At 39.8% G+C, this 16,319-nt stretch overlaps 1 protein-coding gene across 4 annotated transcripts in view; it reads right to left on the bottom strand.

The window, feature by feature from the left end:
- Positions 1-16,319, bottom strand: part of LOC111146903 (tripeptidyl peptidase 2) — a 69,475-nt gene that overhangs the window by 35,158 nt on the left and 17,998 nt on the right. For all 4 annotated transcript variants that reach the window (XR_002640569.1, XM_022502644.1, XM_022502645.1 and 1 more), the window contains exons 5-10: positions 14,866-14,990; positions 10,188-10,351; positions 6,875-7,029; positions 6,172-6,248; positions 3,748-3,875; positions 1,578-1,677 (exon numbers count right to left, since the gene is read on the bottom strand). Coding sequence is in view for 3 of the 4 variants with exons in the window: in XM_022502644.1 (XP_022358352.1) it covers positions 1,578-1,677; positions 3,748-3,875; positions 6,172-6,248; positions 6,875-7,029; positions 10,188-10,351; positions 14,866-14,990 (749 nt within the window). In the remaining variant the exon portion in view is untranslated. The remainder of the gene's footprint in view (positions 1-1,577; positions 1,678-3,747; positions 3,876-6,171; positions 6,249-6,874; positions 7,030-10,187; positions 10,352-14,865; positions 14,991-16,319) is intronic.

The raw sequence follows: 16,319 nt of genomic DNA, 5'->3' as shown, positions 1-16,319 counted from the left end.
ACATGACTACATTCCATTGCTCTTTATTCATTTTACACTACTCTATCAGTGATTAATCAAAAGCATTTAGTAAGTGCCCTAAAAAGGGCTCCATGATATATAATTTTTATTAAAAAATAAAATTTGGGGGTGCTTGGCTGTCTCAGTCAATAGAGCTGTGACTCAATCTCAGTCTGTGAGTTCAAGTCCCATGTTGGGCGTGGAGCCTATTTTAAAAAAGTCATAATATATAATTTAAAAATTTCCTTACATATACCTTTCATATTCCTTATTTAAAAACTTACATAAGCATTATGTAAGTTTCCTTTAAAAAGCTTATGATGTTTTTCTTCTAACAGTATATAATAAACATTCAAAACATGCTTATGTAGACAGTATTTGGCAATCTGTCTTTAAGAACTATGCCATACTTGTAAACACCAGGAAGTCAAGTAAATTCTGTATGTCTGACTGTCTTTCCTGACAAAGAGGATTTTTCAAATAGTACATAGAATATGCTCCATTCATTGATCACTAGTCAATGTTTTATACCCTAATAATTAAACCTAATAATTACACCATGTATTTGCAATAAAACTCCATGTTTATGGTACAGTAAACATGAACAGATTCTCTCAATTCCTAGAATAATTGGTTTGTGAATCAGTATCTCCTTAATCCAAGCTTCCCCCATAATTCATGAACCCATTTTTCTTGAAATAAATTCTTTAAATGTTTAACATTTAAACATTAAACCAATGATGGTTTAAACATTCTCTGACACTTTGTGCTTATACTGACCGTAGATAAAATGTTTTAAAATCAATCTTAGAAGAGAATCAACAAATTTAATAATTAATACTTTTATTAACTGAATCTGTAACTTGTAAAACATTGCCAGCTTTGGCTCTGAATCCTGGCCACTCTTATTCAGATGTGGAGTTTTAAGCAATTAGTTGGGCTGATGTGGGCAGTATATGGTGCTGATACAGGTAAGGCTTGATGAACCACATGGAGATCTATAGCCCGAATGGTTGCAATAACAGTTATAGTAAACTACTGAAATAAGTTTATTTTTTTAAGAAATTATCTAGGACAGAGTAGAGGCTATCTATAACTCAGAGGATTAAATTTGGCATTACCACATTTGACCTGAATCCAACCAATTTCTCTAGTCCCCCCCCCCCTTTTTTTTTTACAATTTTGTTTGTTTGTGTGACAGAGAGAGAGAGCAAGCACAAGCGGGAGGAGTGGCAGGCAGAGGGAGAGAGGGAGAAGCAGACTCTCTGCTGAGTAGGGAGCCCGATAGAGGGCTCAATCCCAGGGTCTGGAGATCATGACCTAAGCCAAAGACACACACTCAACCAACTGGGCCACCCAGGTGTCCCAATTTTTCTAACCTTATACTCAGAACAGTTATGTCATACATCTAACAATAAAATATCTGATTTATTCCTTTAATTACATTTCCCTCAAATTAGATTGTTCAAAATGAAAATGTTGAAAAGTAAAAACCAAAAAGTACCTGGTAAAGTTACCAAAACTTTGTCCCTCCCCACCACAAGTTGCAAAAGACCCACGTACTACTCTCAACCTACCTGGGGCCCCTTGAAGACCATGTGTACTGATTTGCCGGTAATTTCTCTCTCAGAGAATACTCAGCAACCATCATATCAGGAGAAACATACGCACCAACACCTGTGGGATGAATTTCATCATGAACAAAAGAAATAAAATTAGATCCTATTTCTAAATCCACTGTTCACTCAGCTGTGTGACTGTGGACAAATCACTCAATCATCCTGTACTACAGTCCTTGTTGATAAATGGAGAGAAAGAAAATTTAGTAAGCAAGGAAAGTTTACTATGTACCAGACATTAAACTAGGTATTTTGGTTTTGAATATAAAAATATCTACCAGGATTATCATGTAGATTAAATATAAACACATACCTAAAACTGTGTGTGTAAAAGAAAAAGAAATGTGTTTTAAACTATAAAATATAACTTTAGGAAAATAAGGGAATTGGTTTGCCTTCATTCTTAAATACCACTGTATCCAAAATTCTACCCAGAGTAGGCAGTATCCCTCTTGCCCGAAATAGCTGTGAAAACAAGCAAAGAGCAAAGACATTTAACGTGCCGCAGTCTTTCCGATAAATATGTAAAGGCACACCAGCCAAAAAGGCTCTAAATTCACAGACTTATAGGGATCAAACTCAGTTTCTTTATTCTAGAAATCTGGAAACAGGACCCAGAAAGGGCTGAAAAAATGTACTAAGTGCACAGTGACTGGCAGAGAGAAGACTTAGAATCTAGGTCCGCCGGCTCCTAATTCTTTACAACACACATATATGCAGAATAGAAGACTGGAGAAAATACATGAACTACGAGGATTTAGGTGAACTGTGCTGCCACATTAAACTGTAATCATTTTGTATAAGATAGTTTCAATTTTTCAGTGAGTCTGGAGATAAGAAAATGCTAAAATACTGAGTACTGTGGCAGAGGGGTAGATTTTGATCTTCAGGTACCTTTCAGTCCTATTCTCTGTTTCATTTTAATTTGTGTATTTAAAGTATCTAGAGAACTGAAATACAAAGGACAGATTACTGGTAGGCACTGTTGTCTCAACACAGGATTTAACGGAATCACTTCAGCACGAGGTTTTAAATTATACAAAGCAAGCTACACCTTGCTTGAGACTCAGAAGCTATAAATAAAAGTACTCCCTATAAGCTAAGATCACTGCTATTTATATTTTTTAAAGGACCAGTTTTCTAAACTTGGATACCCAAATGTTATTACGTATCTGTAACAGCTACAATATCTGTATGCCTTTAATAATTACTATAATATGTATACATTCAAGCAGTTACTGATGAACACACCAGAAAAATTATTTGGGACAAAACAGCGTTTCCTGTCATGCATCCAATTACAAATGGTAAGGGTTTTAGCCTTACCTTGCTCTCAAACTTCAAAATAAAGGCAAAAATGCTAGTAGGCATCATCAATTACTATGTATTTGTTCTCTCAGTTCATTACCCTCCTCATTCATGCCTCGTATTAAAAAAACAGGGCTGGGTGTTATGTTTTGTGGGTGTTTTCGCACAAGTTCGCAGCCACAGCTAATTTTATCGTTTTCATATTACGTACACAGCTCATGCTGATTTCCCTTCACTCTTGTTGCCGGGCAACCTTCCCCACTGAGTACCGTGAAACAGACAACACAGCATCTCACCCTCCAGACTAAACCGGGGAAGAGAAGCCACGTTCACAGAGTAACTGTTTCAACTGCTTTTCTTTCTCATCAGTAAAGCTCCCTTTCTTGACATCTGACTCTCTTTGTATGTCCCTAGAGAAATTAAAGGAGGAAACTATATTATAAATAAATAGTCATATACTATAAATAAAAAGTGAGGCAAGTATCTGCGTTTACGTTGTTCACATAGTCTGGAAAACTCCTTCCTTGTTCATTTCTAACTACCTAAGTCCTCACTGGCACGCTTTTTTCAGAAGGCCTCGCCTGGATCCTTGAATCAGAAGTAACTGCACTTCTGCAAACGCAGACTGGCCCTGGCCCTGCCTTACACCTCTTCCCTCAGTCCACTTCAGGCCAGCGGCTCTCCACCAGGCTTCGCCTGAGGGCACACACTCAAGGTTCACAAGGGCTTGCATACAGTAGAGATACAATTAACATCAGATTTGTCGAGCTTCTTGTTTGCTTGTTTTCAAACAAGTCTATTTCTAGAGCAGGACACTAACCTATGACACTGGATGTCGTTCCACCCGGGCAGCCGACTGTGGAAAGGCAGGGACCGTTATTCCCGGCACTTGAGACGTAAATGATGTTATGCTTCCACACGGCTTCACTGATGACTTCACAAATTCTCCTGAAAGACAGAGAGAAGTTCTTTGAACACACAAAACAGTGCCATTTTTCAAAACACGATTACACTGTGAAGAGATTTTCAAATATGGCTTTCATAAAGACCAAATGAAACTATGGGTTCTACGTAGAAGAACTGAAACAGTGGCTACAAGTAAGAGGTGTACATTAGAAGCCGGGACATTCACCTTATTCCCAGCCCAGTGTGTATAATAAATTACTGTTTGAACGTGCAGCTGAGTACACTTTGGCATATCCACCATTGGTGGAACATGACACAGCCAAGCCAAGAGATAGACCTCAGCTGGGTTTTAGTGTCAGGAAGGAGTCATGAGACCAAGGTCAATGTGGGAAGAATGCTAGATTACACATGGAATGTATGTAGGCAAAAGAAACCACAAAGGACCCAAAGCAAATCCGGAAATAATAGCAGGGACTGATTAGATTAGTGGGGAACAGACAGTTTGACTTGCATCTTCCCCTTAATATCATGTATTTAGAAATGACTCTGCAGAGGAATTCCTACATGTATTTATGATTAGTGGCAAAGGTGAAGGGGAACTAAGGCAACAGGAAGAACTCTAGAGTAGGCTTAAAATACAGACTCTGGTTAGAAGTTGACAGCAAACAAAAAATGTACTGGTATTAAATAAAGGAGATGAAGTTAGACCATCGAGAAAATGCAGTCAATAGAAAAAAGGCACATGGTCAAGAACACCCCAATCCTGAGTGTGAAGGGAAAAATATTACAGAAAGATGACCTTAAAAGGATGAACGTCAAAGGAAGAGAGAAAGAAACACACTTAGGTAAAAAAGGTACTGAAGCAAGAGAAGAGGGCAAGATTACATTCACAAAAGAAATGAGTGAGGACGACAGGGTCATTGTCACAAGGGCAAGAAAGCGAGGTGTCACAAGAAACCCAGCACCAGTCATCTGAGAAAACTGAGTTATTTGAAAACAGCAACTATAGGGCCTGGCTTGGTAATATTTTCATTTTGGCAGGGCTTTATTAAAGAGCTTCAGAAACTGGGTGACAGGTAGATATGGATGGCCGGGTGGGAATGCGGGAGAGGTGGAAGTCACTACTAAGTAAACACACTAAATGAAGTAATTTCAGTTATTATTATGAAGAAAAAAAAAGGTGAAGTAACATGATTTCAAGGCTGAGCCACTGAATTTAGCAGCAGGAGGACACCATGACACAGACAGGCAGGAAGTCGTGTGACGTACATCAAAATGCACCAGGGAGCCCCAGAAACGGTGACTACGCCAACCAACCATGCTCGCTGGGAGAACAAGGGAAAGTTGTGTGAAAGGAAGCGTTCTGCCTGTCTGGGAGCAGTTTTTAAGGACAGGAAACGGCAAACTAGATAACCAGTGCATGGGTGACTTTTAACCTTGAGCACTTCACTTATTTTTTTTTTTTTTAATTTTTAAAGATTTTATCCATTTATTTATTTGAGAGAGAGAGAGAGAGAGAGTGTGTGTGTGTGTGTGTGCATGTGCGCGTTTGAGTGCGGGTTGGGGGGTTAGGGATGGGCAGGTTGGTAGAAGGGGAGGGAGAGAAAGAGGCAGAGAATCTCAAGCAAACTCTGTGCTGAGCGCAGAGCCCAATGCGGGGCTCCATCCCATGACCCTGAGATCGTGACCTGAGGTGAAACCAAGCGTTGGACACTTAACCAGCAGGGCCACCCAGATGCCCCCGCAAATACTTCATTTATTACACAAGAAGGGAAGGCAGAGAAGGTGGGGTCAGAGTAGGTTGTAGGAAGGTCAGGAGCCCCCTAGGAGGGCTTTTATCTTCTCTGGGAAAGGAAGAGGTGAGAACACCAGTTGAGGGAAGAAAAGAAGTCGCGGAAGGTCTTCGAGGAGAAAAGGTGACGTAAATGGCCATACAGGAGTGAAAGAGCAAATGCAGATGATGGAAAACAATGCTGAGTGCGTTATCTGAGATTCCCGCTCATGAACTTAGAGTGCAGCGTGAGTGTGCGTCTGCAGCTAATAATAAGCTCAGGAGGCCGGGAGGCTGCCGCAAGTCTAGCGCTCTGTCAGGTCGGTGCACCTGCCAGAGTTCAGGCCACTTGTAAGCAAGGACCTGTAATGAGGGAAGGGCCAGCGAGTCTTCCTGGCTACGAGGGCATCACGACATCACAGACAGGATGGTGGGAGCGGGGGCTGGAGGTCCACGAGATACAAACTGTCATCTAAGCGTGGCACTGCTCGTTTTCCGTTGTGGTGTACAATCCAGTTATAAACACACTCAGTGCTCGCCATCGGCTAAGCACCCGGGAACACTCACCCAGAGTTTGGCCAGTGAGTTGCTTCTCCATAGCTGTAGTTGACAAGGTCACACTTATGATTTATGACTTCTATCATCTATCAAAAAGATGAAGAGTCTAGTTTAGGCAGCGGTTTATAGAAAGACTGGCCAGTAAAATAAAGGCACGGAATCCCAGTTTCTTAACCAACCATCTTCTATTTCAAATCCAAATGTGTATGTTACTTTCAACTTTTAAATTGGAAAACTTAAAAAAAAGCAGAGACACAGAGTATAATAAGTAGTCAATAAAAAACACAAATAGCATGTGCAGAATGGAACGGTTCTTACTAAATTCTAAAATCACTGAAGTTAAAGTAAAATCTAATTCATACGTTAAAATGAAATGCAGACTGTAAGTTAAATTCTTCTTAGACTGATGAAACAAGCTGGCTAAAAGGTCGGTTTGGGGTTTTCTAAAGTATCTCAAAATAGTGTGCCAGGGGGCTTAACAGAAGTGAGAAGTATAATATAATATTTCCATATTTTCTGAAAAATTACATCTTAATAATTTTTAATAAAAATAATTTAAAACTGCATTGAGTTTTTCCTTCCTAAAACAAAGCCCAGTATACCAAATACAGTCCAATATTTTCTTAGTAAAGTCAAGAACACTTCATAAACCTAGAACCATCCACAGTTACCCATCATTTATATTCCAAATCAACACCTCCCGAACACTCACAGCGCGTATAAGGCCCGTGCCTGTTTCCATTGTGCTCAGTCGGGTATCACCAATCTTGATGGAAAGAATTTGAGCACCAGGAGCCACACCATTCCGTTCAGGTTCTTCTGGAAAATGCCCAGCAGCTATACTAGCTACATGGGTTCCATGAGCTCCTAGAGGTGAAAAGAGGGGAACACGACAGCATATTTTCAGAAAAAGTTTTAATCATTCAATTTACATATTATTAAGCATGATAAAAATAATCTAATAAAAATATTCCCTCACTTTAACCCTACCTGTGTATTAGTAAGTCTCATCAATAATTCAAACAAAACACGAAACTTTCTGAACTACATACACTATCCTGCTACCCTGGATTCTATCCTCTTTGTTGAAAGCACAATGCAAGTTACAGAGGCGACAGTATCTGCAACACACACAACTGACAAAGAGCTTATATCCAGAATATACGCTTCCCAATCCAAGAGCGAGAACCCAGAAGACAAGTGGGTCAAACGCTTAAAAAGCATTTCACAGAAGGGGATAACCAAATAGCAAATCAACATATGAAAAGATGTTCAACTCCATTTGTCATCTGGGGAAGGCAAATCAAAGCCACGGTGAGACAGCTCAGCGTACTTTCAGAACAGCTGCACCTTTATGGCTGACAACGGCAGCTACGCAGGAGGGCATGCACGCACTCCTACACTACTGGTCGTAGAGAGCAGCACTGGGGAAAGCTGAACACAGGTGTACCCTATGATCCAGCAATTCCACTCCTGGCCTTACACCCAACAAAGAGCGCACATGTACGCTAAAAGATACATGCAAAAACATTCACAGCAGCCATCGCTTGCAGAATTCAAAACTCGGAACAATCCCAAGATCCATCCATAGTAAACAGGCATATGGTGCATCTGTGGATTAATATGATACAACAATAAACAGGAACTACTTCTAAACATTACGGATGCACACAAAAATAAGGTTGATCTAAAGAATTCACAAACAGAAGGTTTATCTATAACCCCATGTATATAAATGGAAACACATCACCTTGGGTTGAACTATGTGAAAGTGCCCCTATTTAGTCATTTCTGACCTATAAAAACAGCATTATTATTGGGTGGTTCAAACTAATGCAGTCACAGAAATCAGGACCAGATTTAACTCTGGGAGGACTGAGGGTAGATGTGTTCAGGAAGAGGCAAGATGGGGCTTTGACAATGTTTTATTTCTTGGTTATACAAAAGTAACCATTTTGTGAGAATTCAATGTGTATACAATTTGTGATTTGCATACTTTTCTCTAGTACGTCATATTATCAATAAAGCAAAAGCAAAACAAAACAGCCAGGGTTTCTTTTTTTAAGTGAAGACGTTTTTTGAAAGACATGGGTAGACAGAAATCTCCCACTACTGTCAGATAGACAGTCAACACCTACTGGCACTGGGCCCTAATGTTTGGGTGACAACAGAGTCGTCGTAGCTCCAGAAGAAATGGGAGCGCATGAGCCTTCTGTCTGCTGCCACGCTCAGAGTCCCACGCTCTAGACAACCGCTGTCACGTAAGAATATGGACCCAGCGCTGCCAATTCTTCCTTTCTTATTTTTTCCAATGAAAAATAGGGAAGCTGGATTTTAATGTCATCCCCATCCTCCAGACTACTTGCCACTGCCAGCTACCAGTCCGAGGGGCGAAATGTGGAGCTCTGGAGTGCTCGCAGTTGGCTGGTGGCGTGTAAAAGGGTGCAGCCACTATGTTTCTTAAAAGGTTAAATACGTACCCACCACATCCAGCCAGTTCTCCTAGATACCAGTCCAAATTAAACAAAAACATACTTGCACTCAGAGACTTGGACCCAAATGTTGGAACAATGCAAATGTCCACTGACAGGTCAGTGGGTAAATAAACCCTGGTGCAGCCACACAGTGAAATACCACCCAGCAATAAGGGACAAGCAAGTTATAACAATACAGATGAATTTCATACCGTAACTATTCTACTTATACAAAATTCCAGAAAATGCAGAACCTGGACCGACAGAAAGCAGTTCAGGAGCTACCTGGGGCTGCAGGTGCACAGGGCTGGATGAGGAAGGAAGATAAGCAGACTTACGGGGGTGATGGGCGTGTTCATTATCTCGACTGGGATAATGGTTTCCTGGGCGTACACATCTATCAAGACTTACCAAATTGTGTGTACACGCATGCGGTTTACTGTACACAACTATAACTCAGTAATACTGGCACAGGGAGTGATAAGAGTTAAAGCCATCCTTGCTTCCCCCCTAGAAGTAACCACTATCCGGAAGCTGGTGTGTATATTCCTTCCATCTATATTCTTTAGCATACAAACACACACATCCATGAATACTGTGTAGTATAATTTAGCATGTTTTACAATTTTACACAATGTTTTATCAATGTACGTTTCACTAAAATTTTGTATTTGAGATTTATAAATATAGGTATATGTAGATTTATTCATTTTGTTTGCTATATAATATTCCACAATGAATACTACACAGTTTTAAATTAGCCTGTTCTTTTGTTAATGGGTATTTGGATAGTTCCCAACTTTTCTGAAATGACACTGAATGCCACATGAGGAGCTTTTTACCTGACTTTGTATGTGGAGGTGAACTGCTTAAGAGGTAGTATGTGGAAGTAAAATTCCTTCCAAAGGAATTTTCATGAAATGAATTATACTGATTTTTTTAAAAAATATTTTTAGGGGCATCTGGGTGGCTCAGCGGGTTAAAGCCTCTGCCTTCGGCTCAGGTCATGATCCCAGGGTCCTGGGATCGAGCCCTGCATCAGGCTCTCCGCTCAGCAGGGAGCCTGCTTCCCTTCCTCTCTCTGCCTGCCTCTCTGCCTGCCTGTGATCTCTGTCTGTCAAATAAATAAATAAAATCTTTAAAAAAACATTTTTATTTACTTGACAGAGATCACAAATAGGCAGAGCAAGGGGCGGGGGCGGGGGCAGCAGGCTCCCTGCTGAGCGGAGAGCCGGATGCAGGGCTCGATCCCAGGACTCCAACATCATGACCTGAGCCAAAGGCAGAGGCTTAACCCACTAAGCCACCCAGGCGCCCCTATATTGATTTTTCTTTTTGGTGGCTGGACCATGCTTGTACTCTTGGAATGGATCCTACATGGTTTTGACTTTAAAGAAAACAATACCTTACTAAGGGGATCAAATCCTATTTATTATCCCATACCTAGTTCTTTAGATAGAATTGCTGAGTTAAATTCTCTATAAGGGTACTTTATAGCTATAGTAGCAGCACCTTACCACGTCAGTAACTAGTAAATCTGAAACAGAATACCTCCACTGGTCACAATGGAGAGCAGGTTTCCATCATCATATATATTAACAGAGTAATTTAACATCTCAGCTGTGCCAAAGGAACCGTATTCTTGGGCCTCTTTGTAGTTTCTTAATACCGTAGATTTACTCAAATCCCCATCTTCATTTGAATCAATGCAGGCTCTGTAAATTGAGAACAGATAGTGAAATTTATCTGTTTTCTTTGGCTTTCTAAAAGTAACATTGTATGGTTTATCAGGTACCTTCTTACTGCCTTGTTTATTTTGTCACCACAAACACAGTAACTGCCAGGTTTAGAGTCCGCTGTTTCAGAGTCACCAGTAAAGATTAGGAAAGAAGCTTAAAGGACCAGTCTTTAAATGAAGGCATGTATAAAGGACTTTAGGAACACCATCCACCACAAAACTCCGGGCAGAAAACCATCTGGCCACTTAAGAAATTAGACCAAAGCTTAGCTTCCAGCTTTAGACTAATTCAGGATGATTATGACACACAGCCTAGGCCTTACTCCTTTCTGCTTCTTTTAAAATTGGTTTCATGAATCCAACATTGTGTGCAGCCTCCTTGAAACTAGATGAACTATAGACGGTGTCCCACTCCCACAGTTTAACAGTCTCAGGCAAACATCGTTTACAAAAGTACTTTCTACATAGTTTTATGGTTATCCTCCTGTTTGTTCTTTCCCCATGTTATTCCTGCTATAATTTTTAAAATATATATTCCAAATAATACAAAGTATCTGATTAAAGCTAAATAAATCTGAAATAAAAATCATAAATGGAATGCACATTACTTAAAAGTCAACATTATGTTTTTAGCTATTGGGTCCTTGTGCAGATTTGCTAGATAAGAAAAACTGTTTTAACAAGTAGAAGTCAATCACAGTTGCTACAGTGAGTTAATGGAAGCCCACTAGAATAGAGCATTTCTTATAAATGCTATCTCATTAACAAACTATGACAGTTGGGACAGTGGGGAAAATGAGACAAACAGAAAACGTGTAGCGTATCAGATGGAATTAGGACTGAGATTAATAGGTTAAGATGTATTCCACCAGATCTCCCCATCTGCTAGACAGAGCAGCACTTTTGATCCTGAAAGCATTAAACGGGCCGGTATCCATCCTGGCAATCATCTCTGAGGTCCTTGGTTTCTTTCATCCAGCCCATCAGATACTTGAAATTCCTGGCAGTCCCTCCAACATCCTCTTGACGTTCTCCTCTACTCTAAACCCTGTCCCTACCCTCTCTGCTACTTGAGCTGATCCTTCAACGAAATCTTTCCTGATGCTTCTGAGATGGGCTCAGATGTTCTCACACTTGCTTCCACAGTCTAGAGTCCACGGAATAGCTTCTCTACAGTCTACCTGGTACAAAGAAGGTACAAATATTTGCCAAAAGATGAAACAATGAAGGAATCAACATCATTCTCACAGCAAATACACGGACATATTCCAAGATCAGTTTCCTGTAACCACCACCAGTATGAAATGACTCAACATTCAAGTGCTGTATCAAAACACCAATATAGAATTGAGTGACTTCCTCAGTAACTCCACAGAGGCCAAGTATGCATATGGTACAAGAGCATGACTTTCTGAAGGTGGCTGGCTTAGTTTAAGGACAAGTGTCAGAATACCAGAAAGGGAACACGGAAATGAGGTTCACAGGTAGGATCTGAGTACCTGTGTGAGGCGGGACATAACAGGGAGGTTGGGTTATAAATTCCCAGACTCTGTAATACATTTTTTCGTCCAATTTTCTGTGGAAAAAATCCATAGCTTTCATCAAACTCAAAGGAAATCTGAGATAACAAGGTCAAAAACCAATGAAAAGAAACCAGTTAATGGCCTTTTCTTCATGTAATCCTCTATAAATATTGTCTTCTCAACCAGTGTTTGCTCCATATTGAGTGACAGTGAGTTTGACCCATATATGCCCTGACAAATACTTAAGGGTAGCGTTATGCTAGGTTACGGGCTAAGTGCAGCGATAAGGGTTTAATGGTGGACAGTCTTTGTAAAAACAAAAGTCAAGGCACTTAAGGTCATTTTACCTCCCCTCAGAAACGGCTGGCATTTCTGCAATGACAGTGCCTGGATTTGCCCTAAGTAATTTGGGATCTCTAAGATTCTCCTCAAAATATTCTGGCTCTGAGTTTATCTTTGTATATGGTATAAGAGAATGGTCGAGTTGTAGTAAAAAGAAGGGCCATCTGCACCCCAATGTTCATAGCAGCACTGGCCACAGTCGCCGAACTGTGGAAAGAACCAAGATGTCCTTCAACGGCCGAATGGATAAGGAAGATGTGGTCTGTATACACTATGGAGTACGATGCCTCCATCAGAAAGGATGAACACCCAACTTTTGTAGCAACGTGGACGGGACAGGAGATTATGCTGAATGAAGTAAGTCAAGCAGAGAGAGTCAAGTATCATATGGTTTCACTTACTTATGGAGCATAAGGAATGACACAGAGGACATGGGGAGTTGGAGAGGAGAAGGGAGTTGGGGGGAATCGGAGGGGGAGACGAACCATGAGGGACTGTGGACTCTGAGAAACAAGCTGAGGGTTTTGGAGGGGAGGTGGGTGGGAAGTTGGGTGAGTCTGGTGGTGGGTGTTATGGGGAGCACGTATTGCGTGGAGCACTGGGTGTGGTGCATAAACAATGAATTCTGGAACACTGAAAAAAAATTTTTTAAAATAAAAATTTTTTTAAAAAAGAAGAAAAAAAATATTCTGGCTCTGAGACAGGGTGGGGGAATTAAAGCCCCATAAAATATACAGTATCATGCAAACGAAAGTTAAGTTATTTCCAATAATACCTGACAGCATAATTCTGCTGCATTTTTCAGGGATTATAACATTTTCTAAATTGTTACCCCAGTAACTTCAGCTTTTGAGTTTCATTTCCAATGCAAAAATTATAAAAGTTGTCTTAGAAGACTGCTGACAATCTGTTGCAGTGTATCCCTTGCTTTGTCAACTGTCTTAAAGATCCTGGAAACACATACTGCCACCCTGGACATCCTGACCCAAATTCCTTTCCCTTAGGGCAAAGCTGGCAGTGTTTTCAACTCAGGTAGGAAACGTTCTAACTGAAACCACCTATTGCCCCACTACCCTATCCCTGCTAATATTAGAGTATCTCTTTAAGCCCTTGTGGTGTATTTGCCCAGTTATACTCATTTTTGTATCTAGTATTCTCCTCACATTTAACCTTAACCTTGCGTCCTCTCCAACGCTAAAAATCACCTAAGGCTTATCACTGGGAATGACTATATCATCTTACACCATGTGGTGGATGTACCAAATTTGCTAAACCATGCATCTGAACACTTTTTACACTTGATCTTAGCCAAAAGGCCGAGAAGCGACTGAACACTTTTTAATATTATACTCTGATCCAAGCTTTCTGTGAAGTTTTTAAAGAAAAATAAAATAGTTCACAGGCATGTGCACACCTGCATCTATACAAAAAAAATACTCAAATACATGCAAAAAAATGCATTAATATTTAATATCATATGGATCAGAATGTTGCTATATGCAAATTATCTTATTAACATTTTCAGTTCCGAATGGAACGGGGATTTCTCATTCAGCCGAAAATGTTATATACCCATTATCAGAGATGAGTCAGCACCCACATCGACGGGAGTAAAGCTCTCCTTTAGGAATGGTGCACTGCAATGTAAATGATCTGAGAAAAGTAATCAAGTCATTACAACTTGTTCTGTGTTTGCCACATCTTGGGAAACGATCCTCTGTGTATGAGCAGAGGCTCCAACTACAAAAAAAGCTGCTTGTTGATTTTGAGTTTCAGAGAGGAGTCTCTGATTTATTGTGGAAACCCTTTTAAAACATGTATGCCTAAAGACCTGTATTAAGGCCATACTCCCACTTCCACGCAGACAGTAATGCAAGAAGACATTTACTAGCCAAATACAAGAAACATGCCTGCTGTGTACAATCCACTGAGAAAGAACATGACAGGTGTACATGACAGGTAACCTGGTCCACACCATCGCTATTAGTAGTAACAAAGGTAGCAGTGGGGGGAAGAGCTGACATTTATCAGGTGGATTATGAGTCTAGAAACATCGGATTTAATTTTCCCAAAACCCTCCAGGAGGCACTACTATTACTCTAATTAACAGACGAGGAACAGGCTTGGAGGAGTAGGCAGTGTTCAAGGTCACACAGCTAGGATCCCATCCCAGAGACTGAGCTCTTCACAAATGTGTTCTACTGCCCCACTTCAGCTTAGCTACCTGGTCTCTATTTGAGAAACCTTCATTCAACTGTACTCCTTTGTCCTTAAAACATTAATAGCAGATGCTGTGCAGAACTCTCTTTCCAAACTGCCCCGCCCTAATCAGGAACATTCCTATGTCTACAAATAATCAACCTGCTAATGTTTGGTTAACAGTTACTGTCTGTTAATGCAACAAGCTTCTTTAAAACACGTAAGGGTCAGGCTTACTATCTAACATACCAAGAAGTTCAAAGGGTTTATCCAAAACTACCCAGAAGTTTGGCTCTCAAATATTTCTGATTGGTGATATTAATGTCAGTTAAGTAACTCTCTGGACAGTTCTGGGGGCTTAAATGTTCTTCAGTGTAGATAAAAGCATTTTTTTTAAGTGAAGGTCAATATAATACATGAAGCTTACCTCCAGGTTTCACCATCAGACCACACCAAGCAGTCATACACAGGGCCAGGATCACTATATTTTTTCTCAAAAGAATTTAGCAATTCCACCTGACTTTGAAGTTCCTCCTTGATTAGTTTATTTGCCTAGTCAATTAGAAAATATATTAATATTGGTACATTTTGTGCTCTTGAAAAGTTCTATTAACATATAACCAAAGACACAGTGTCACCAAAAGTAAAGCCATTTTACCCTAGAAAAACGTAATAAAGTTTTCTTTTTACATCTATGCAACTTGTAGTTCAATTTAATGATGCAGATATCAATTAATGTATCAAACATCTTAAGAATACTACTACTTTTAGTCAATCTCTCATTTATTTTTTTATTCTACCCACTTTGGGAAAGACACTGTGCTATGCGTTTATTTTATCATTTGGCCAAGATGTGTTACTCACGTATCTATAATCTATAACTAATTTCCAAAATAACTCTAAAATTACTACAAAGTAGATTATCTATTGACTTTAAGATTTTTTGAGAACTGTTTCCATTTAAATCTGTTTAAGAATCTAAGTAAGAGAAACCGTGAATTATCTTCTGCCCTTTAGAATATGCTAATAAGTTAAAATACATACTATATTCGTGACCTTGTACAGATAAGCTGCTATTTAACTATTCTGATCCAAAACAATGAGAATTGTATACACTCCAACCTGTTTTTTTTCCCCAACTACATGCTACATCAGACAGCTCTACATTCACCTGAATAGTCCTATTGAATTAAAACTTAATTTCCACATTCCAAAAGTCTTATTACACTTCATTTGTTATTCAACATTCATTCCTCCTTAAAGGAAAAAAGACAATAATATAGAGATTTTTGGTAAACAAAATGAAATAAAAGGGATAATTAAGTCCAGACCCCTCCTGCTATAAAACTGGCTATATAAATAGCACCTGAACTATGACACTTAACGTGTGTAGTAAGAGGCTGAAAGACAAACAGTGATGGAACAGAAAATAATACAGCTCAAGAGGATGAACTACAGTTATAAAAGAGATGCTGTACACAGATTAAATAAATGCAAGTGAAATGTGTGTGTACATCTATTCAGGCCAGGAGTTCTCAACCCTAACTGTGCAGTAATTAAAGCTCCCGGGAGCTTTTAAAAATGCCAGCCTTCCTGCAAGGCTTTGATTTAATTCCTCTCTAGGGCATAAGCACTGGCGGGTTAAAGCTCTTCACGTGATTCTAATATGCAGCCAGGGTTGAAAACCACCAATACCATTCCACTTTTGATTTTAAAAAGGTATATGCATGCATTAAAAGAAAGATTTAGAAGAATAAACACCAAGTTGTTGGTACCATCCCTGGGGTGGGGGGTAGCATTTTAGAGGCTCTCAATTGCTACTTTGTATGCCCGTGTGATCCAAAAATTTCTGCAACAAGCATGAACTATTTTCATAATTAA

The sequence above is a fragment of the Enhydra lutris genome, unplaced genomic scaffold (assembly GCF_002288905.1).
Source record: "Enhydra lutris kenyoni isolate GAN:26980312 unplaced genomic scaffold, ASM228890v2 scaffoldscaffold15, whole genome shotgun sequence".
NCBI lineage: Eukaryota > Metazoa > Chordata > Mammalia > Carnivora > Mustelidae > Enhydra > Enhydra lutris.
This window is presented reverse-complemented; position numbering and strand designations above follow the sequence as displayed.